We start from the raw sequence: 25,144 nt of genomic DNA on the forward strand, positions 1-25,144 counted from the left end.
TTGTCCATGCACCAGTGCCAGTTAAGTGGCATGTTCATTAAATTTCAAGCCATTAAACACGCTTAACTGGCTTTTGCGCTATGCATTACTCTAACCGTTCAATTGCTTTATTAATATCGTGAATATCACCTATTATTCATCTGATCTTTAGGCACAGGAGATTTAGTTTCCTTGGAATTTTAAAGAATTCCTGATTTCACCATCCTAGGAAATTTAACGCATGCTTTGTTACAGCTCACCATGGGTATTGAGTCTACAGACAAAACCACTTCCGCAAAAAAAATTGTTTTTTTCACAAAAATAGCTGTGATCATATAAGTAACTTCGCTTGTTATCCAAAAATAAGTTGCGGAACGGATGTGGGTAGTGGCGGAACGAATGGGAACAAATGCAGAACGGGGTGTTGGAGGGAATTGAACCGTTTTTAAAAGTTCACGAAAGCATAAGTCGGAAAAAAATGGAAAACTAGCGTAACAACTGGAGTCAATATGAACGTCAAAAATATTTATTTATAATTATTTATTTATTTATTTATTCATTTACAAATATTTATACACGGTAGCATCTCATTAAGATTTAAGATTTAACATCATTAAGATTTCTATTTTCTCTTTCCGATATTGTTCCAAGTTGCAGCCCCTGTATAAGTAAAACTTCGTTTTAAAGCATTGCTGTTTAACTTAGGCAAGTGGAGAGCATTCTTGCTACTTCTCAATTCATACGTTTGGTTGGTACGGATCGTAAAAAGGTCACGGAGGTAATTATCTGAATTACCTTTCATTATTGGTGTCATTAAATTTTGCAACTGATTCTTTCTCCTAGCCTCTAGGGTGTCCCATGAAAGCTTAGTTCTAACAATACCTGAAGGAGTTCTGTAGCAATCACCTGTAATTATTCGACCAGCTTTGTTTTGAAGCTTTTGCAGTTTTTGTTTGCAAGGTTTTGGAACAATTATTCCATACCAGCGTACAATAATCAAAATGAGGTAAAACTGAAGAATTATAAATGGTTTTAAGCGTATCTTTATCGAATAAGTATTTAGATTTACGCAACATTCCTATCCCTTTTGCAGCTTTTTTCGTCACTTTATCAACATGGTCTTTCCAGGTGATGCTTTCATCTACTACCACACGTAGTGTTTTAGTGGATGAAACACGGTTAATACCCTCAGATCCCATTGATAAGATTGGATGAGCAATAACTTAGGACAACCTTTGTCTTGGTTCAATAAGCATATACTCAGTTTTGCTAATGTTTAAAGTCAATTTGTTGGCTAAAAGCCACATATGAACTTTATTCAGTTCCCTTTCTAACTTATCTTCAATCTCACTTAGGGTAACGCCACTAATTGTAATATTAGTATCATCATCAAAAAGTGCTGTTACCAAAGAATCAAGAAAATTTGGTAAATCATTTATATAAAGTAAGAAAGGAGAGGACCAAGATTTGACCCCTGCGGCACGCCTGTTTTTACCTCTTAACTTTTTGAAACAGACACCCTCACTTTGCATACCTGTTTTCTATAACTTAGATATGAGATGAACCAGCGAAGGGCACTATTTTTTAATGCCATAAAATTCCAGTTTTTTTATCAATATATTGTGATCTACCGTGTCAAAAGCCTTTAGATCTAGACTGAAGACAACACCATTTATTAAACCTTTATCCATGCATGCATGTTAACAACCGATTGATTTGCTGTTCTTAGTAAAGAAGAACAAGTAGGGTAACGTTTTCTGAAACCTGACTGAAATTCTGTTAAAACGTTATTGATAGAAAGATATTGACTTAACTGTTCAAATACAATTTTTTCAAATATTTTGGAAACGGTAGATAAAATACTTATGGGTCTATAATTAAAACACTCCTCTCAGTTTCCAGATTTGAATATCGGAGAGACTCCAGCTTGAATGGATAGTTTCACGGAGTCTTTCAAACATCAAACCAACGTATTAGGAAGGCAGGTTTTCATTTTGTCGTAGTTGGTTGATGAATCAGAATGCAGCGAACAATGAATCAATGATAATTTATACATACAGAGAATGAAGACAAATTCTACATTTCTATTTCGGACTAGTTCATATTGATTGGTGAAAATTACTTGTTCACCACAATTACGACAAAATAAAAACCAACCATCCCATATTGGTTCAAAAATCATTACCAGCAGACAATTTGATAAAACACATATTCCAAAACATGACAACCAGAATTCTGGCTTGTTGTCTATAGCTCATATATCTTGGGTCATTTTTCGGGGTATGGTTTTCCTTGTATCTTATTGGTTCCTAAAGGGTATTTTGCATGCAGATCATTCTAATTTCAATACCGAAAAAATAAAAGTGGGACTATCTTATTTCATACACTCCACACTAACCATTAACTAATACACCTCACCTTGTAGTGTCATGCACCCACGTGAATTGTTAGGCAATCGCCTTGTATCTTTAGTATTTTTGACAAATGCTCTCTACGACGTAAACGTGACATGAAAACAGCCTGTAGTACCCAGCTTTAATCTGTTTTACATACGGCCTTGACTTTGCCGTGAAACTGCATGTGGAACGGTAACAGCAGTATTTCCTCACGTCCGCGTCGTTTACATTTGGTGCATTTCAACGTATCTGTTACGCAATATAGACTGAATGCATATTATTTGAAAAACAAATAAATAAAAAGTAAAAGGTAAAACGTGTACATTTTGAAATATTTCTTAACAAGCCCTTAGAGGTTTGCGAAACCGTTCAGCCATCACCTAGTAGTCAGTTAGGTAATTGTACATCCGGCAGGAACGAAACTATTTCTAAACCTAATTTTTTGTCTGAAGATTGCCTTGTTGTTCTTGGCACCAACAAAAACCTTATTCCAGCATGCTGTCAAAATTTTCGTTTGAGATACATGCGAATTCGCACACCTAAGCACCACTATGATTTTTTACTATTTGAGCCTATTTTGCCGGATCCTCTTGATCGATTTCAATTAGTATTTTAGCATTTTTAGCATTATTTTTTTCCGCAATATTAGACACGGATAGACCACCAGCTTTAGAAATAATCTTGTTTTTAATCTACCTGAATGTCCATGCAATACCACAAAAGGGAATACTGGAAATCTTTACATATTTTGGGAAACATCAAGAATATAACAGTTATTATGATACACCATATGTTTTACGACTCACCTTTGGCTGTGTTTGTCTTTGATACACTCTATGTTATATGACTTATCATTGGTTGTGTTTGTTTCTGATACATCATGACTTATCATTCGCTGTGTTTGTTTCTGAAACACCCTATATTTTTCTACATCTCATGTCTTATTTAAACCTTTGTGTCGACGTTGTTGAAATAGTTACAGTATGACATGTTGTAAATAATTAAGCCGGAGTGAAGACAAGAATGGATTATTATGGTAAATCAATTAAGAGTGAAGACAAGGATGGATTATTAAAGGCGACAAAAACCATTCCCAGTTACAGTTTGAAATTATGCGTTTTATCCCCATATCCATTTCGTGTTTATCCCTATATCTGTTCACTGCGTTTATCCCCTTCCGTTCCACGCTTTATCTTCACTCATTCTGCATTTAATCCCCTTGCATATCCGTTCGGCATTTACTGCTTGCATAATCACGAAAAAAATGTTCACAGGCGAAACACCACTCTCTCACGTTAGTCGAAAGAAATAGCGGGTAGATTAGAAAATTGGGCGTGTGTTTAGGAAAGGTGTAGGTGTACTCGAACATTATTCTAAGATTCTCAATTTTCAAACTTCGTCTCATTACTACAGAAAAACCCAATTAAAGGTGAAAATAATAAAGGATGCGTTTTTTATGCCACATGTATTGAATAACAATCTGAGAGTCGAAAACTATTAGGAAAAATTACATCATGAGTGTTACCAAGGTGACAAATATGTTTAACTATGGCCGAATTTCGACGCATTTTTCTCGCCATTTTTCTGGTTAACAGAAATTTAAATAAGAATAAGAAATTAAAAAAACGTTTAAATAATTCAAGTAGTTTATCAATGTCTGTTGTCTAAAGAATCTTTTAGAACATTTTGCCAGCTTTGCCATATGAGTTAAAAGGTAAAATTTTGGCTATATTGAGATAACATTGCCATCATAACAGGACGGCAATGGTGAGGACGTTTTTATGTTCCTGTATGATGACACTTTGTGCCAATCCCTAGGCCTCTTTAGCGCCCTATGAATTACCTTACGGTACAGATAAATAAATGGTAATACGCGAATGCCAACTGTACTGCCAATAAGATTTGCAAAAATTAATGGTCGAGTAGAAACATAGAGAATTGAAGAATTCGAAGAGCCTTATTGATTAAGTTATTATTTCTGTTCGTATTTTATAGGAGTTGCAAAGCAAGACCGTCTGTGATTACTGCGATGGAATGAGATTGAGATATTCTTGATATTCTTCCGACTAAGCACAGATTGAAGGGACTTTACGTTACTGCCACACAAACGTGTTGATGTAAGTATAAAATATCCAGCGTTTGACAATCGTTGTAATTCTGTTTACTAAATTAATGTTTACTAAACACGATTCCAACAAAATACGTCTTTGGGTAAAGACATGAAGGTTTTATAAAAAAAATACTTTAATTTCCTAACGGAACTCTTTTTTAACACAAAGCATTTCAAACCAATACCTTATGATGTATGAACAATAACTATTCCTATTGGGACTTCCTTAGGACTCCCATTTTCCAAAATGGCCGCCAGTTCTAATTAGTAAATGGGTAGTTTGAAAACTTAAATGCATGGGCATTTCTAAAAATTGAGTTTTAGATAGAAAATGTTGAATTCCCAAGAGAGTTTCCTACAAAGAAAATAGGAAAAATCCATGAGGTGCTGAATGCATGACTTTAGTTGCTTCCTAAAGTGCTGAAATTCAATTTAAACTAGGGATCCAAGGATAGTGCAAAGTTTTCATCACAAACTGCAGGCATTATATAAGATTATAATTCGGAGGAACTCAAAGTCAAAATGTTGATTTTTTCCAACCTGGCAACTCCAGGCTCTTTTACCCACGCTTCCCGTGTTCGCGGTGAGATAAAATTTTGATAGAAATATACGGAAATATACCTGTATTTATTACATGCCTAGATAATCGTTAATATCTCCACAATAACAATGTAGCTATATTAATATATCGAAAGTGCGACAAAAAACACCATGCATGTCTCTCCTGTTCGTCAAACAACTGTGACCACATGTATATGATGGAACAAATTATCCGGCTATGATGCGGATACCGCCAAAATGATCTGATTACTGCACAAAATGTCCGTTTTGTATAGTATCATTTATGTACTGTATGCGGAATCTCATGCAGGTATCGTCATAATATACCATATTCACGTAAGAGATCTATCAATACGTAAACAACACAGCGTAGTTACTTCCAAAGCTCTTAGCTCTATTTATGGAATATACCGTCCAAGCTTAATTGAATGCTCATAAGTTTATGAATTGCATAGATTCACAAAGAATTAATCGATTTTTGCGCCCGGAATGTTTCAAGCAACACCCTTCGCTTCTCGTTTCTTTAAATCGTGAATATTTATCAAGCCCGACGGCACATGCGCAGTTGTGACGTATAGTAACAAATCGGGTGTTCCGGGGGTAAATTCCTTCAAAACAAAACCCACAACACGGAAAAGTAATTTACAGTAATGGGATTAAAAACGTTACATTACTGATCATGTCCAAAAAAATTACTATAAGCATAAATCAAACTACCCCCCGGAAAGTTTACACTATGACTGACTAACTGACTGACTGAATGTATGACTTGTTTGAATTTTCGGGATTTTTTAGGGATCATACAATATAATCCCTCTTCTCTCTCATCTTCTTTCTTCTCAACCTGCCGTGCCTTGTTATTTTTCTGCTTTTCTCTCTTTTAGCTTTCTAGTTTCCTTCTCTCTCTATTCCATATTCTAGTGACTGGTGGACGACTAGTGTAAGTTCTTAACAGCCTTTTTTTAAATTTGGTAGGAACAGAGCAAACGGAAAATAGTTGACACTGGGCAGCATGTAAAAAAAACTCGTTTGAAGGCTCGAAACAAGTTGTGCATTCCTATGCATTTAGACGACTTCCACTACTTTGAAATGCGTAGACTACGTTCACTCCAAGAATGGCGTTTACTACCAGGATAACCTTTCATGTCAAGCCTACCTTCGAAACTGCCTCCACCACCAAAATTAATATGTTTCATCGATATTTCACCAACAGTGATCCTCATCACTAAGAATACCTTCAAGACTGTCTAAACTACCAAGACTATACAATCAAATCCAAGATCCTTTGCCAAGACTACCGTCAAAACTGCCTTCGCTGCCTATATAGACTATCCGGCATTAAGAGAAAACAAAAAAGAGCCCCATACCTAAACTGCCTTTAATTACCTTCACCGCCTTCACTACACGGTAAAAAAAATACCATTCATTACCTTCAAGACGGCCTCAACTACCAAGACTACATTCCGTTACCAAGACTACAAATTGTTACCAAGACTGCCTTCACCACCTACTCTTTACCAAGCTAAGACTTCATTCACTACAAAATCTGGCTCTGCCACTCGTACCCAATCTGCCTTCCATTACCTAGACTACCATCACTACTTAGGCAACTTTTTCTATCCTAAACAACCATCAATTACCAAAACCATCTCCACAATTATGTCAACCGTCAATGAACTATGCTATCCTTAATTACCATGTATACCTCGACCATTAGAATTAAATTTTAACCTAGTCAACCTCCACTGCTAGCACTACCTCCTCAAGCAGGAGTAACTATCAAGACTAACTGCTAAACCTTCCGTACTAAATTCAATATCTTGACTACCTGGTCTATGTAATAAATGAGAGACTATACAAGTCAGTGTATACACTGTAGAATAATATAAAATGTAACAAGGTTGGTATATAATTTTCCCCAAATCATAGAATCGCCTATTGATCGGGAAGCGTTTACGCTCCTCTACAAACATATAGACCCGTAATTTATTTGAAAGAAACAACTCTTTCATTTATCGCCCATGATGAATATTTGTTAGAAGTCTGTTTAGTTTTTGTCCACACGCAAACAAATTCAACAGTTGTCTCCAAGCTTTTTATGCATATGACATCACGATCACGAGTTTTCCTACAGTTCCCACGTGCTGATTTTATCTCGGATACAGGCACTACAATTGAGGAAGCATTAGAACTAATGCAACTCGGTTGACGTCATTGGATATCAAATTAGAAAAGTTCCCAAGACGTGATGTTATAATTAGTAATATCACGGTAATAAGTCGTTCTCACTTTTGTACCACCCACTTGAATATGGTCATTAAGTAAAATTCACATAGCCGTCAAGATTTTCACTCAATAACCTTCATCTAGCGGGTGGTTTAACCAAAGATCACACCTGATTACCCTTATATTACTTATAAGCATTTTTTGTGGTTAATCGTTCTATTGTGCGAATCCAATTTTCACCACGTGAAGGCTCAAAACGGAAAAAATAATGCACTCAACGAATTAATGAAATTCAGTTTATCATTTTGTCTTTGGGCAATTTGGTGGATACAGTAGTCTCAATTAGGTCCTAGCACAAGTGCCGTGTGTAAGAGCGCCATATATCCTTTTCGCCATAAAGAACAGCCACTTACTGTTCATGTCGGCGTCATTGCCATTTGAACGGTCGTTGCTATTTTCTAGGACGGTCGATTCTCTTTGAAATGGTCGTTGCCATGTTACACAATATCCGAACGTTCATCCATTTTAAAACGTGGCAACGACCATTTTAAAAGGCATAGCGCGTTCCAAAAAAAGCAACAACTGTTTCAAATGGCAACATCCGTTTGGAAAAGGGAAAATTGCGACGGCATCTTTCAAGTTTTCGTCCCCACGAATATCGGGTTACGCATGTCCCTTATAATGTGTCTTTGCGACCGTTGTTCGATCATTTGCATACGCCAAGGCAAAAGAAAAACGAATTTAGACTATTTTCTATCTACCATTTGTCGTGGTAGCTGGGGTACGATAACTGGGGGGGGGGCACATATTCATATATTCATGTTGGACAAGATTGATCTCTTTTCAAATCTATTGTCTTTACATGGCTGTTAACATGAATATATGAATATGTTCCCCCCCGGCCATGCAATTATCGTATCTCGTACGCCACTGGTAACACCCCTGCCCCATTCTTTCGTGGAATTCACACACTCGGAAAAACGGTGTTATTTACACCTTTAAACACAATTCCCACAGCAAAGCATATCAATCAAAAACATATTCAATTGGCACTGTACATCAATGATGACACAGTGATATCGGAAACAGGAAACATGTCTTAAAAAAAAAAGTCTACGTATGATTTATTGTTCCGTGTTTTTCTACATGTTAATTACGTCAAAGGAAAAATTCGGAAAATTTGTTTTGATTGGAAAGTTTCAGCGTGCATGAGATTGACGAAACATTAATTGGGCGAACAACCAGAACACTTGGAGAAAGCTAAGCATGCAAGACCTACAGCGGAGACTATCACGAATTTCATGATTAGTCTTGAACATTCTTGCATCATAAGCTTTTTTATTATCTACAGATTACTCAGAACATTCGTTTTGCCCACGCAGTTCGCATCATTCAACGCAGAAGCCTCCAGAGACAAGTGGCCTGCACCTCCATTAGCCCTTACGTCTGTCAAGATCTTTCCACAAGAAACTTTCTAGTCTTACTTTGAAATACAAAAATCAGGCTCGTATCGATCTATTGCATATGCTGGTGATTAAACGTGGCTATACTGTCAACCACTACTACAGTATCCCTGCAGGCTATTACAGCGGTCACTGACAAACGGCATTTTTCTCCTGTTTACATAATTCACACCTCCCCTGACAAGCTTTCGTAAGAAATTTTATTTGCCTTTATCAGTATGTGAAACGTCTGGAATTTTGACAGTCATAGTTGTTCTAATGGCAAGCCCTTTGCACGTTATACGGCTGTACCAAACACGTTTGTAACTTGTGCATATACGTGTTTCATGTTATACAACATATAATATGTAGCAATTTGGGTGCCAATTTAAAAGGAGAAGAACAGTCCTCTGATCAGCCGCTCAAAATCGCAGATACTATACAATACAGACAAAGACAATGAACGGCTTGCGCTTTAGAGTAATTTTTGAGCGAAGTAACTAGTAGAAAATAAATTATCAGAGCTAGAAAAATCTTACTTAAATTAGTGCAAATGCAAAGTTTGGCTGTGAAATGTTGTAAAATACGGAAAATATGCATGGCAATGCGAAGTTGGCAAATTTTGTATACTTTTGTATTACGTGCGGAAATGTGTAACTAAATTGTAACTAAATTAGTTACACACTTCCGGCCGTAATACAAAAGTATACAAGAATCGACAACTTCGCATGGCTATATTTTCCGTAATTTACAACAATTCGCGGCCAAACTTCGCAGTTTTACTAATCTTAGTAAGCTCTTTCAGAAAATGTCCTTTTTATCGCCGAGGTAAGAAATTAGTCTAAAGCGCAAGTCGTAATTCCTCAGCGCTCGAGCTCTCATATTTCAAAGAAATTTCCTAAAGATGCTGGACTTTTTAAGAACGTTCTTTGTGTTATGTATTCTAAGATAAGCTCTGTTGTTTGTTCAAGTGGCAAGAACAATATTCCAGTTTTATACCGAAACGAAACATGTACAATTAGAATTACAATATATTATTAAATAATTATATTAAGATTTATATTTCCAAACAAAATTATGTAACGTAATTCAGGAGGAAAATTTCTTTGAAGTGGATAAATTATGAACAATGTATTTAAAAAAGTACGAAGTGAAAACAAAAATTCTTTATATTGAACTGTTATATTTCCCTAAATATCCTGTCCTGTCGGAATATTTAACACCATTTCTGTTCACTATATTTCAAAATGAGTGAAGACAGAATTTATGTTCAAAGAAATTTAAAATGGCGTCCGCATTACCAGAAATTTGCGACATGATAATTTGCATGTATACTAATTTGCATTTAACTTTCAGCATAATGGCCTTCAACTTTTACTATAAAATACATTAGGTAATTATACAAAACTTAAAAATGCCGTTGCCCTAGACCTTGCCCACTTTTTGCCGACCTCTAGATCGGTAGAGCAGCTGTTTAGAAACGTTTTGGTGACAGAATTTTTTAGCTTGGGCATTCCTGCATTCGGCCAAATTTAAAGATATATTGCTCAAAGTTTTGTCCGTGTTCTGTCCACGAACTTTTAAAATCGCTCACATTGATTCGAATATTTCGATTCAGATAGTTAATAAATTGACGTATAATGTACCAAAAAAATTGTTGAAGATATTGTCTTTCGTATTTTTGTATAAACTTTCTTGTACGGCTCGGATTTTTACTGCAATCACTTTAAAAAATATTATCAGTCTTATCTGTAACTTGAATAATACGAAGGCTATATACCCATTTGTTCACAATCATTTGGCCGAACGTAGAAATACCTAAGGTAAGTAATTCGATCATTAAAACGTTGGGAAACGGCTGTTTTATTGATCCAGAGGTCGGCAAACAGTGGGCAAGATCTAGGTCAACGGCATTTTTAGATTTTGTGTATTTACTATATGTATTTAATAGTAAAAGTTGAAGGCCATTATGCTGAAAGTTAAATGCAAATTAGTATATATGCAAATTATCATGTCGCAAATTTCTGGTAATGAAATTGAAATTTTTGGCAATTTATAAATCACCGCGTTTCCCAAAATGTCTCTCAATGTTACGAGCAGAACGATACACAAGAAACTATTGTAACCCCACTTTAAAATTTTTCCCTGAAATAATTGAAATGTTTGAGGCATATGATCCACTAACGCAGAATATGAAATTATATATTCTAAAAAACTTTCACTTCACTAGTTGAAAGTATTTACCCCGAAGGCACTGACCAACCTGACAAACACAGGCACTCATAGGTTACAAACTACAGATCACGTTCATTATCCCGTCGTGTCAGGTGTGTATTAAAGGTAGCTCCTCCTGTGTTTAAAGGAAAGGCAAGGACCGTAGCCCTTTGACAGGGTCGTAGCAGGACCACTTAATCGGGGGGCGTGTATATTCATATATTCATGTTTATAGACCGTAGGAACAATAACGTACAAAAAAAATCAGTCGGGCATAAGACGAATATATGAATATCCCCCCCCCAGCTTCTATCTGCATCCTTGCTGATATTCATATTTATCTATTCGTAACGAACGTAAACGGTGGCTGGTGGAAAACGTATAAAAGTTCAAACCAATCCGATTCAACTTTAAAATCAATGTCAAGTTTAATGGGCGATGATTATAATTACTTGTTATCGTTTGATGTATTAAACATTATATGCAGCCAGCTTTTTATTAATTCTTTAACGCAAGCATGATTCTAACATACTTCTACTCGCATAGTCCCATTTTTCGCTCTGCTTTTAATATTTTCTATTGAAGTGAAAAACACTTCCTACAGAAGGGGACAAGCTTTGTTTACTTCAGCATCTGCGCAGTGGCGTAGGAAGCACGATAGTTAGGGGGGAGGGCACATATTCACATATTTATGTTGTGCATGCGTGATCAATTTCTTTTCACATCGATTGTTACAATCCGTTAACATGAATATATGAATATGTGCCCCCTCCCATTATCGCGTTTTACTACATCACTGCTACTGCGATTTCCCCGAGGCATATTTCCAGGCTGTTAGCGGCCGGTATATTTTTGCTTGTGTAATAGGCAAATACCAACAGCGTAAACTAGGCGACACCAGTTACATCACAAGAGCATATAATTATCTTGACTAATCATGGAATGAGACGACTGATGTATATAACAAATGATGTATCTCTGTTTGTCGCCTGATACACATTTAGTAGACGTACTAGTACATATATTTAGCACATTGTCTAATAGTTTGATACCAGAAAAAATGTGTGCGACCATAGCAGTTGTGTAAATAGCACCCCGACTAAAACATCCCACAAGCGAAGCACGAAAATGTTTCTTTATTGTTTTAACAGATTTGCGGAAAGACGAAATTCATTTTCGCCTTCAATACGCCACTGAGGTAAACCTCAAAACTCCTCTAAAAAGTCATTACTATAATTGTGATACTATTATAGGGTATGTGTATAAAGAACATTCTAAAAGAAAGGAAGCTGTAAACGTTTTACTAGAGGTTACATTATAACAACTATACATTCCTAAATATCAGTTTTCACTGCAGAAATCACAACGTTGCCGCTGGCTGAGATTTCCTTTTTTGGCACGTTCAAGCACAGTTATTGCAATTTTAAGCCACTTTTTAAACATATTTTACAATTTAAATTACTGACTTCGTGATCTTGCGCAGTTAAGTTGGTGATGAATTAACGAAGTACAAAAATGAAATAAACGTGAGTATAATTTGGAGTCTTTCAGCAAATATAATCAATAAATCAATGCTCACATCTGCAAACAGCAGAGAATATGTTTTGCACGCACTAATGACTAATGCATATCGCTACAAAATAGGCTATTAGGGAACTTCTGCGTCAGTTTTTTTCCAAACAATTTCACTGGAACCTGTTAGCTATAGATAGTGCGTGTTATCGTGAAGAATATATTTATACAATATGCAATATTTCAACGTTATATACTTTACATTTTACTTTTATGAAAATCTCAACAAAATACTGCTTATACTTTTCGCGTATTTACAGTCATAAACGAGCGTGTATAAAAACAATATCGCTGCCAAACAGTCATGCATGCACAGTTTCCCGTCAATCTAAATTATTCTTTTCACAATATGAGAAAAGACCAACTAAATATATATATAAAGTACCTCAACTTTTATAAATTTACATTCCTCCTCCTTCAGCAATAAAAAGTAGACGTAGGTCAAGTCGGTGATCTGATCGACATGACTTGCTTTGTTTTTTACTGGCAGGTGAACCTCAAAACGCTGGTATGGTGTCAGCGGATATTTTCAGGATGACGCTTCCACACACGGTCCTGAAACAGTAATCATGCGCTTCTATATTGTAGCACGCGGTCGCCATCTTGTTGAAGTAATAGTCGCCCATTGATCTGGACATGGTGGTCTTAACCTCCTTAAGACAATTGTAGAATTTGGTCTCATCTGTGCATTTATACAGTCGTAGGCTGTTGATTTCCACGAGTGCCGACAAAAAGTGCTCCTTGCAACATTTGTTTGTAAGCTGAAAATATGCAAATGAAATTTTATTCTAAATCTTTTTTTTACTTGCAACGCAACATGGAATGTTCCCCTTATCTTGGCCAAATATCTATATCCCAAACGTGTAGTCATATGTAGAGAGTAATGTAAATTCTTGACGATAATTCTGTAGCGGTCGACTTCAGTTAAAACCTAGGATATTATGTGTCTAATGCCAATAAAAGGTTTAATACCCTCAATTTCGAGTAGAATCATATAAACTTCAAATCCAAATTGAAATTTGGAAACAGTTGCAATACGTCAATTATAGATCCTCCGGCATAATATATACGCCATTGCATTGCCTGCATATGCAATGTTCCAATCACTAAACTACGGCTGGTAGCTGACCGGAGAGTAAGTTAAAGTTATAGTAAACGTGTATGTCAATATAGTCATGCCATGCAGGGAGAGATCTATGAGGGTAAATTGATTATGGTTTTATGGAACTTCGCTCGCTCGATATTGGATAATTTTTAATCCACTTTAAAGTAGCTCTTTAAAACTAGATCAGTGGAGCAAATTTGTCAATTAGCTCTGGCAAGGATTGGATCTACGCCTTTGCAACACCGTAGTAGGTAGTAACAGGTGTCTCTAGCGCCTTCGTTAGGATATTTTTACGTTTCCAAATACATGCATCATAGTATGTATCATACCAGATATAGAAAAATATATGTCATTATATAATATATATATATATATATATATATATATATATATATATATATATATATATATATATATATATATATTATAAAACAATCTTTCTGTTGAAACCATGCAATTTGGTTAATGGACATACTAACAAGGAATACAAACAACTTCGGATAGAATTTTGTATGACAACTGCATGCCCCTAAAATAGACAAACAATTCTCAAAGTTTGGCGACGTAATGTCCCTACAAATTCTGCTAACGAGGGCCCTTGACGAGGGTCGAAACGTCGAGAAGTGTTTTTGAAGAAGGTCGAAACGTCAAGAAGCTGTTACTCGCATTTGATGCATAGTATATAATCGTAAACAAATTCTAATTCTAAAAAATCTAAACATCATTTAGATACACTATTAATTTAAATCATTTCCAGCTTATATAGAATTTAAAACAAAATTTATTTCATGCAGGAAGAAGCATAAAGAAGTATTAATCGAGTTTGATTACAGGTTGAATATTAGTTTTGTTCTGTATTTCCGTGCAGCTTTGGAAACACAAGAATTCGATTATAATTTTCTCATTTTCCTAAATTCCCATGTATGTGTTGCTTTATATACTAAACAATCTTTTCAACCGGCAACTGATGGGCCGCAAGTGTTTTTATCAAATTGATCAACACAGATATTTAGAATGCATATGTCGTATGAATGAAAACAAATGAAGAATCCGTTATTATAGTAATAAACTGTATCATGTATTGCATCTTTTTTTATAGGAGCTTCGACGCCAAAATTATTCGTTATTTAATTATAAAATAATAGCGAGGCGTCTTTCTTCACTCAATAAATCGAAAATGGGAAAAAAATAATCTAAAGTGGAAGCACTGGAAGACTAGTTCACTGGATACGCCTGAACTGCCGCCTGCGATGCCAAAGATGACGTAAATAACCAGCCAATCAGAACAATGAATCAAGCTCGTACCAAAATAGTGTCGGGGGACATCAAACTTGACTTCTGATTAAATAACTGAAATATGCTATCCAATTGTTTATTCGTTTCGATGCTTCTTCCTGCTCTATCTAACTGTCAGTAACCGATTTTCGTTCTATGTATATTTAAAGTATTGAATCAATGAAGTCCTCTAAAAAATAATCGCTACGAACGGAGGCAGTATCTGGTGTTCAAAATCGCACTCTAAGACAAATTAAAAGGAACATTGAAACCTACACCAAGAATTCAAAAGATTTCTATTTAAAAGATCTAACGCATTTGAACGGTAAGTGACTAGAAAGACAAAAATTTGACACATTTCATGAATCTTATATTTCGGCTTCAAAATGGAGTTCCAGTCGGTTTTAGCTGTTGTCATTCTTGCGACAACAGCTCTAGAACAAACACGAAGACCGAGTTTTCTAGCACTTCATCTCCATCAATAACAATGATCAGCATGTATATATACGACTTCGCTTGATCACGAATTCTTTGGGGTAATCATACTCCCACTTAACACTGTCAAGGTTTCTGTTATCACAGTTGGAATCCTCCATTGGTGAATCATAAGTTTTAAAGAACTTGCTGGAAATGTTTGTGAAAGCCTTAGAATCTATTACGGTTAATAATTTCGTCGTCGTCCTGTTACGGTTTACCTGGGCAAAATACCAACAGTGCTTAAATAAACATTGTAACTGGTCTTACAAAAAAACCCCAGTTGACTCAAATATTTGGCAAATAACTTAGCGAATCAATCACTCAAAAAGTCTATGATTGGGATCCCGCGATGCTTTTGGTAAAGCCAGCAGGATGTTTCATTTGAAACCGAGCTAAAACTATCAACATTTAATTGTAATGAATAAGAATGGGGGCATAAAGGTGGGTTTTTTCTACGGGGTGAAATCTTTCAGATTGCAAATTTTTTTGCTGAATTTTCTTTCGGCTGAAATGGATCTCCCTCTGTTGACCTCTCGCAATCAGGGCCGATAAAATTGGGCGAACATATTGTTGGATCGAAAATCACCATGTTCAAAACTGCCTGAAGGAAGATTGACATTTAGAAGTGACCAAGTGTACACGATTAGTGCAAATTAGCAGCTTTCACTACCATTAATGTACACGCCGTTTGAATCCGGTTACCTGTCATTTGACAATTGCAATTTACGATCGAATCACATGTTTATGACAGCAACAAAGTGGTTGATATAATTAGCAAACACAATTTCACGACATGATATGTATTGAATGGTAGACATACTGGAGATCTTATATATGACAGTGCGAATGATCACAAATAACACCCATCCGTGAACTAATTGGCGTGGGACCGTGGCTATAACGCTTAGGCTTGCATCTTTGCTCGGTACGTTTTGAAGCTGGCTGTACTAACAATCTTCTAGGCAAACGTACAATTTGCTAATTGGTGAAACAGTTTATACACTGCCTTTGGTACATGCATGCATGGCTTCTACATAGCAGTGCACATTACACATCAGCAAAATCTCACACAAACAATTATAACTTAAGCTGAACTAAATCATTTTGATCACTGCGATTAAATGCTTTACATTAAATTTACATTCTTTTTAACTATACACCTATAAGGAGCACAATAATGTGTGTAGGAACAGAGGAATAGACCCCACCCAAAAAATAAGAGAACGCTACCAATTCATTGCATATAACTCAATGCTCGCTGCCTATATGCCTTCTGGTACGCGTCAATGGGTTGAACTCCAAATTGAACTCTAATTTAATTGTTTAATTATCGTTGTTTGTTGGAGCCCATATGCAATGCCCATGACAAATAATACTCAGTAGGGAAAGGGTGGCACTTCCCGTTACTCATACGGAACCAATAGGGGGAAACATGCTCTATGATGTGCATAACGATGTATAAGCACCATTTTTATTTTCAGGTAGTTCCGATCTAACTGCAGCCTAATTGCAAGCCTTCCGCCCACCCAAATTTCTATGATTCTATTTTTATGTTGTGTTTATTTAAAACCAGACCCTTGCATTGAAGGATTATTCACCAGATCCTTCCAAAATAGGATATAGGGCTTATATAGGCAATTCTTGTTATTGCAGCGGATTGTCTTTTATACCGATCGAACCTCATGTGAAATTATTAACCCCATATCTTTAACCACTAAAACTGACTAATTAATACCTTACAGACTAACACAAGTAGGCAAATCTGAAGAACAAACTCGAAGGCATCGTATGAAGCTATCTGCAACATAACCTTATCGACTTCTCCAAGATTCTTCTCTTAATTGGAGTATACAAGACAGTGGTCATTGATACAACTGGAATGATTAACTACAGATCATAAGAATTTCATACTAAAGTTTTTTTGGGCAGGATATTAAACTAGATCTGCTCGAAAAATACCAATACAACTGGCATTACATGCCATTTTTCTTAAATGAAAAATTCTATTGAAATATTTTTTTTAATATTTCCCTTCGACTATTAATAATAATAAAGCACATCGTCAGTGCATGTTTAGTGTTTTATTTTTTTTCATCTTGCACAAAAACACAAAAATGCAGGATCGATTCAAGGATTTTGAACTCAGGATCAATGTCAGTCTCTCGTTAAAACATCTGGATCGAGTCATTTCCTAGCTGTATTCCATGTGTTTTATAATAATATCGCTGTATTTTATGTGTTGTATTAGTAATTGAATATTTCCTTTCGCAAATTCCAAAGTAATTATCAAAGTAATTATGCCCATGGCTACAATTGCCACTTGTCCATGCAGTTATATATGCTCATGCAAAGTGATCCACAGTGTTCTCTAAGTCACATAAATTTAGTGTGCATGGAGTTGTACCATATATAGGAATGGGGCAGTTACGAGGTTAAGATCAGGGCTAGTTCAGAGCTATTGGTGATGTATTTAGTGAATATAAATTCGGATGTCAGTAACTAACAATCCATTGATAATTCAATCATACAAAAAAATAGAGGTGGAGCTAAATAATAAAGAGCGTGAAATCGCTCATGTTTGATCAAAAATTATTAGCTTTACCATTAAGGATTCGTATTTTACTGACTGGCGCACTTATGTACCTCCTGCGAATGAATAAATACACAATTCGCAGCCCAAAGCAAACGCAATGTAAGTAAAGGAATGTGAACTTTTGTTGCACTTTATTAGATCAATAATTACGATGAATGATTTGAAAATTTATGGCGAAGCAGGCTCGTGTTTAATTAATTTGAAATTAAGTTCAGCTTTCAGCACAGGCAGACTTTACTTCAACGTTACTACATAAGGTTATGTAAAAGCAGGACGCACTGGGCATATTTTGAATAACTTGTATGGCCATGCGGAATGGATATCAGGTATTAAAGTCGGATGCAATTAAAAGACTTCTTTATATCTCAATTCCCAAAAGATAAAAAATCAGGATTAAGAATACTTTTTAAGACAAACTGACCGGTCTTATTTGTGCTACGCAGGACGAATTAGTTTTATATGAAATAATAAGCATACATGATTCCCAAAAATCAAATTGCTCGATGACTATATATAGTCAAATACAATCATATATTCAAACTAGGCCGAGATGTATATGGGCATACGTGCAGCAGTATTTAAAAAAATTCAGATGGCACCAAAAAAAAACAATGACCAATCAGTATATTTCACAGATGTTTCCTTGCCACTGGCAAAGACCAATCATTACAGGAAATATCGGAAACGTAATTCAAAAAATTCTAAAGCTATCTCAATGTGTCCAAATTCTTATAGATTTTTGTACATTTATTACATTTGATACAATTATGTAGTTATGCAATTTTTTAAACAGAATTTACGTGTATTAATTGATTAGTTACTTGTAAAAACGTTGAGAGATCGCTCGAGAGAGAATTCGCGTGGGATTATTGAGTGAATTATTAATTTATTCGCAATTCTTGTGAGAGGTGGTAAGCAAAACACACGGAGCATGCGCAGTCACTTACTCCTCGATAAGATCAGACGCCAATTTATAGGCAATGCTGAATGATTCATTAGCTTTTGTTTTATTTGCTGGACAAATCTTAATGGCCATTTCAACTTCAGTTTCAGTCCTGTTTACTAAAACACGAATTGTTAATTGGCTGTTGACAGTTAAATAACAGTCTTTTTTTCAAATGGTATATGGCATGCAAGCATTCTCATGATATCATGGAACAATTCATGTCAACAACAGTGAAAGATAGAAGGAAAGATGAATACAAGATCACAATGATTATCTTAGTAGGAAACATGTACACACGCACCCTTCGCCAATCACAACTATATAAACCCTTTCTGCGTGCAACTGATTCTTCAAGGTTTGAAACCAATATTGGCGATAAGAAGATAGAACAGACTCGCTTTTTTAGAAAGTTAATAGGTTTTTAAAAAACGTGAAATATTGATAATTTGGAATCTAGCTATATATTTTCAAATCCATTTGTGTTCTTTCAAATTCATATCGTGGGTAATAAAAACAATAGGACAGCATAGTTATGGCTTCTGAGGTTTTTATCGACTGTAATATTGTTGTCCAAAAGACGTCCGCAACATCGGTGAACTGCAATTATACGACATTGCATAATTCAAAATATTTGCACGTTTCAAAATAAAGATAACTGCATGCATAAATACTTGCGTGCGATAGAAGAACACGGTGCATGAAATCGCAATCTGAAAAAGTAAAGCCAAATCTTAAATCAATGCCCAGCATGATGCAAGCAAAAGTCATAACAAAATTTTATTTTGAGCACTCAATAGGGAAGCTAACATTCTATCTTTAATCTAAAACATGCTCAGAGCAAATGAAAATCTCAGATCAAATATGAATAAAGTGCAAGATGTCTTAATACGATATATACATGAATATATATATAGAGGTGGATTGAGTGGCAAAACTGCGAATTTAGGAATTGAATTAGGAAATGAAAAGGCTCTATCAAAAAGAGTTCAGAGTACGAAGCAAAGCATGCATGCATGCGGGTTGAAAGGTTTTAGTCGATGTCAGCAATCAGGATAGCGTTATCATGCTGGCTGGGCAAAGAGGAAAAAGATGCATGATAAAAAATACTATATATCAAATCATCTCCAACATCAAAGAAAGGGTCAACATATAATAATAATTGCGACGGAAGATACAAAGAAAAACACACCATAAGTTTAATACTGTTATTTTCGTGACATCATGCATGCATGCATTTAGAATACGAGTCGCGTCATCAGCTTTCCTCCACAGTTGAAGGAAGGTCGCGACAGGGATAATCAGCTTGATACATATAAGATGCACAACGGATATATATACACTGAAGGTTTCCCTCACAAATATTCCTATTCAGTTCTAGACAATACAATGCTTCTTATATAGTGATTCTATATAAGCGGTTGCAGGAGAGTACAAGATTGCTCTTTAGTTTTTTCATCCATGCATATATGCATGCAGCTTTACGACAACAGTACGAAGGCAATTAGTCATTCTATCCTGAACCATGTCCATAAGTACTTGCGGTAAATTTATTGTTTGCTATACAAGAGATGTCTAACCAAAAATAACAAAGAATTAGATTTTCATGTTGATATAGCTATTAAAAGCGACCACTCGAAGAGCCTATCACTTTTATCTCGATAGCAATAAGAGGCTATATTTCGATCTCAATTCGCATCATGCCTATATATGGATGTATATTTTAGATTACCCTGAAGCTCTTTTCCCCTTCCTTTGTCACTTTACATCATTTTAAATATAAGAGCCGAAAAAAATTATCCACAATTGCAAGTAAGGGGATCATGAATTAAACCAAATTAATATTTCCATTTTTAATTGTTACCCTCTGTAAAATAAGAGCTGGTATCTTTCATAAATTGTCTGAATATATAAATATATATATATATATTTTGTCACCTGGAAATATATATAAATACGTAAATATCGATCATGTGATTGTACTGCAAATGTTAAATTTATGGGAAATCATTGGACATGTCTTGAAAATTTCTTAAATGCCACAGTTAGGCGAACAATATAGATTTGATAAACAACAGAAAAGTGAACGAAATAACCCATGTTTAATGGTCACGTTATTGCTATTTATATATTTGTATATATTTTGAGCGTATAAGCGTACATTGTTAAGCGTATATTTGTATATATATGCTTTGCTCAGTTGTTTTCGATAAACGGCATGAAGTTAATTGGTCACGAAATGAGGCTGTCGTTAGCTAAAATTTTTTTCCTCATGGAAATTAATATAGATACGACTGAGTATTTTCAGTATTTCCGTATCTGTTAACACGACCAAATCCTAAAGCAATAAAGGCTATTCAAGGGTTGCTTTGGCAACTCATGCAAATCAGGCAAAAATCTAGCTATATCGGCAGGAGCAACCGATGAATTCATGAATTGTTGGACAATGCGATTTAAAATGGAAACCGCTTTGAACGACTTCAAACGAATTGTAAATCTTGTAACAAATTCAAGCTAAAGTGGTCCAAGACAAAAAAAAACACATTTTTACTATCGTGTTCGTATTATTCGAGCCAGATATATAATTACGGTCATGCATATATTGGTTACTTTTGCAATTGTTGTTTTATATCGAGATTACGACTGACGCCATGCACTCATATATCAACCATGCATGTGACACGTGATGAAATACGTGGTAACTGGTCATATAAATTTTCAGACAACCTTTCCTAGATCCACAATTCAACTCATCTAACAGTTGCAAGTTCATATATACAATATAGCTATAGTAATACAAGATTATATGGCCATGCATTTATACGCGTAACTTTAAACGTCGGTATATATACCCCCCACATTCAACAAGTCGAACTTTCATTGCCTTTCATGGCAGCGAACGGCGCATTTTCAGATAAATATAGCAAGTCCACCAAAGGGAAAGTATAAAAAAGGTAATCGCGCCTGCATGTTGTATTGCACAATTCAACAGCGCGCCTGACGGGTTCAAGATAAGTTCATGTAAAGTGTAAATTGGAAAAAATGTGAAGTGTGGTTAATCAAAATACTTGATATAACGATATACACGTTATCAATGATGGGCACGCGTCGCGCAATTCATGTGGCTATATTTGTGGTTTCATTAATCCCGCGGATATATCGTCGACTTAAGATGTCGTGGCCCACACGGAATCTTCGATAAACAGAAACGGTTGTCTCCTAACTGTGTACATGAATGTGCATGCCATAAAAAATGACCTGTGAAAATGCGAAATACATGCAGGCCTTTACATGCATTCCTCTCAATTTGTCATTACCTCATAATATACACGTTTGCCGAAGCGCGTTTCATGAAATCATTCTTAGTTATATAGTTATCTTAGTTATATAATGTATCTAAGCCTTTGGTGCACGAAATGATACCAAACGTTTGCAATTGTTGATCGACGTTTCCGTTGTTTCGTTCGAGCATGAAAAAACCGGTGCATTAAAAGAGGCCAGCCTAAAATTTCGACCATTTCAAACAGCCAAAATACAAAATCCACTTCAGGCTGACAAATTAGACTGGTTGTGATAATCTATTAAATCGAAGTACTGACAGCATGACAGCATATATACATTGTAACTTTTCGCATGTCAGTCTGAACACAAGACGTTTCAAGATCAATGGCAGTACATATAGCAGTACACTAATAATTATAATTAAGGGAATGCATGGCTGAATACTTACGGCACTTGAACTGGGAGAAATTACAATGGCCAGAAATTGAAATCAGTTCAAGAACCAAAGTTTAAGCCTGATTTTCCACGAAGTATTTGTAATATAAGATATATATAGGTAATGATTTATAACATGTTATAAGAACCAGTTCAGCCTGTAAAAAATAGTGCTTTTTTGCGGGATTTTGCTGTAATAATGCTAACTATGGGTTTGGATTTATTCCCCGATGACTGAGTCACACACAATTCAATGCTACGTATTCGATTTGAAATCGTATAGTAAATGATATGCATGGTAATAAAAATTGTAATTAATACCATGAATGTTAAATGTTACGTATCTCGGTATGTTAACTTCTTCCAGGCACGGCTGAATGCATGTTTCATCTAATGCGTGAATGACAAACTCGCCGAACGTAGCCATAACAAATATTGTCAAGAAGACGATATATGCACTTCATTATCCATTATATATATAGTATATATCTAAAATTGGGTAGTATATATTTATATATATGGATATCTTCTTAATAATGACATGACGCAATTTAATTTATTCTTACGCTTACGAGCAATACATTCATGATCTTGGCTTGCATGCATGATACAGGATATAAACTCTGCGTGCGAAATGCTCCTTCAAGAAAGAAACGAGGAACTGTATGGAAATCTGTTCTTATATCTTGTCCAAAACATTTTCCATTCGTCCAGCCAGAACCTTGTCCATTTGCCACTTACAACGGGGAAGTTACAAATCACTGTGTATATACCTACATCTCTTCAAGTAAACTGTTTCATTCATTCAAATTAACGTGTATATTTCAAACCTTTACTATAGCAATAAACCGACGTCAGGGTAGCATCTTTTGAAATTCTTTACACACCAGTTTTTCAACAATGATATCGGTTTTAATGTTGAATGATTTCAAAATATTGATCAAATGTGCCTTTATCATTTATGCATGTACGTATGATTCATCAAACGAGGTGAGATATTTTAACTTCGATAGAACAATTAAACCTGTCTGAGACTACAAACTCAGTCGTTCATGCAAACTGTATTGTTTAATATTGACTGATCCACCGTTTAAGATAAATGGCCTCAAACAAGCTACCCCTGCATGGTGTGGAACGGCGTGGGCGATGCATATGCATACATGGCCAACTCTCGGTCAGCTTTCTACATATTTATTAGATTAACTGAGGTTGGAATTTAGTTCTATTTTTCTTATAAACAGTAAGCTTATTCCAAGCACCAACAATAAACAAATGAAAACTGGATAAGCAAACAAGTAGATTTTCCGAACTGGTCACATAAACAAAGCGATTAAACTTGTGTTGACCGACAAGTATACTGTTAAGCTGAGCATCGAAGAATATAAGGCGATTTCTTCTTCTGGTTAAGCCAGATGAAACATTATACAAACATCCTCGGTGCATGATTGCGTGAAGGAATATAGGTAAAAAAGAGGCATAAATATATTAGACACTCTTGGCATTCGATAATCAGGCTTCGCCGACTTTTTCTGACTATTTGAAGTTCCAACAACTCAATATATGTGTTCAAAGGCATGGATTGCGAAGAGTAGGTTACGGAGGATTACAATCATGCTACCAAAATTACGCCCTCTGTTGCAGCTTATAGAGCGAAGGGATCCGCTCAGTCGCTCATCGGAATGGCAGAGATGAGTGGCAGTTTTTGCCAACGTTTCTGGTTCGGTTGACAGCATGCACAAAATTCTCAAGCACTATACAGTCGGAAACAAAAAGCGCAAACGAGCGAAGATCTAGACCCATAATCAATGACAATGACGCAATTATAGCCTGACCTGCGTGATGTTTCAAGGGATGTATATTAACGCAGACCTGACAGATATTATTGAGTTAAATGTGAACTGCGTGTACAAGGTGGCCTGTCAATAAATGCGGTTTTCTAGAGCCAGCCAGATTATTAAAACTGACAAAACATAACACACGACCATAAATAGCATTAGCTTAGGCATGCTGCAAATTGAGGCTACTTCATTTTAAAAAGTTTTGCAAAAATAGTTTAGCTACCTGAAATCTTGAAAAGTTCATATTTTCGAAAGGCACCCCGACATGCATACACCAATTCACGTCTTTCGTGGCTTTTGGACGAACCCTGCTCTTGGCCTGTGACACTTTACTCCAAAGACTCGTCTTATTTTCAGAATCATGCTCTTCGATGTCGACTGGGTTGTCGGGCAACCACTCCCAGTATTCCGTAATGTTATCCCCTTCTATAACAGTCGCAAGACTGTAACTCGGTTTACAAGACAAGGTAACAAACACGGTGAGAATAGTACGTACGTAGATCTGAAAAATCATGCCTGGAGGATTATTTTCTTTTTGTTAAGCAATAAGAATTTTGATCTTTTTTCACCACCGCCACGAAACTTTGCTTCGAAAACCACCTCCCTCAATGCGCTGCTCGAAGTGTTCAAGACTTTTCTCCAACTAGAGTTTCACTCGAATGACGAGCCTTGACTTTACCCGCACCTATAATCGTT

General features: G+C 35.8%; 1 protein-coding gene across 1 annotated transcript; it reads right to left on the reverse strand.

The window, feature by feature from the left end:
- Nucleotides 1-12,646: 12,646 nt before the first annotated feature.
- Nucleotides 12,647-25,144, reverse strand: LOC114527883. The gene is made up of 2 exons (XM_028549595.1): nucleotides 24,672-25,144; nucleotides 12,647-13,261 (listed from the first exon to the last, which is right to left on the reverse strand). Exons 1-2 carry the CDS (start codon nucleotides 24,960-24,962, stop codon nucleotides 12,998-13,000), a joined length of 555 nt encoding a protein of 184 aa, XP_028405396.1. The 5' UTR covers nucleotides 24,963-25,144; the 3' UTR covers nucleotides 12,647-12,997.

Source organism: Dendronephthya gigantea, unplaced genomic scaffold (assembly GCF_004324835.1).
Source record: "Dendronephthya gigantea isolate DGI-Jeju-01 unplaced genomic scaffold, DenGig_1.0 000047F, whole genome shotgun sequence".
Taxonomy (NCBI): Eukaryota; Metazoa; Cnidaria; class Anthozoa; order Malacalcyonacea; family Nephtheidae; genus Dendronephthya; species Dendronephthya gigantea.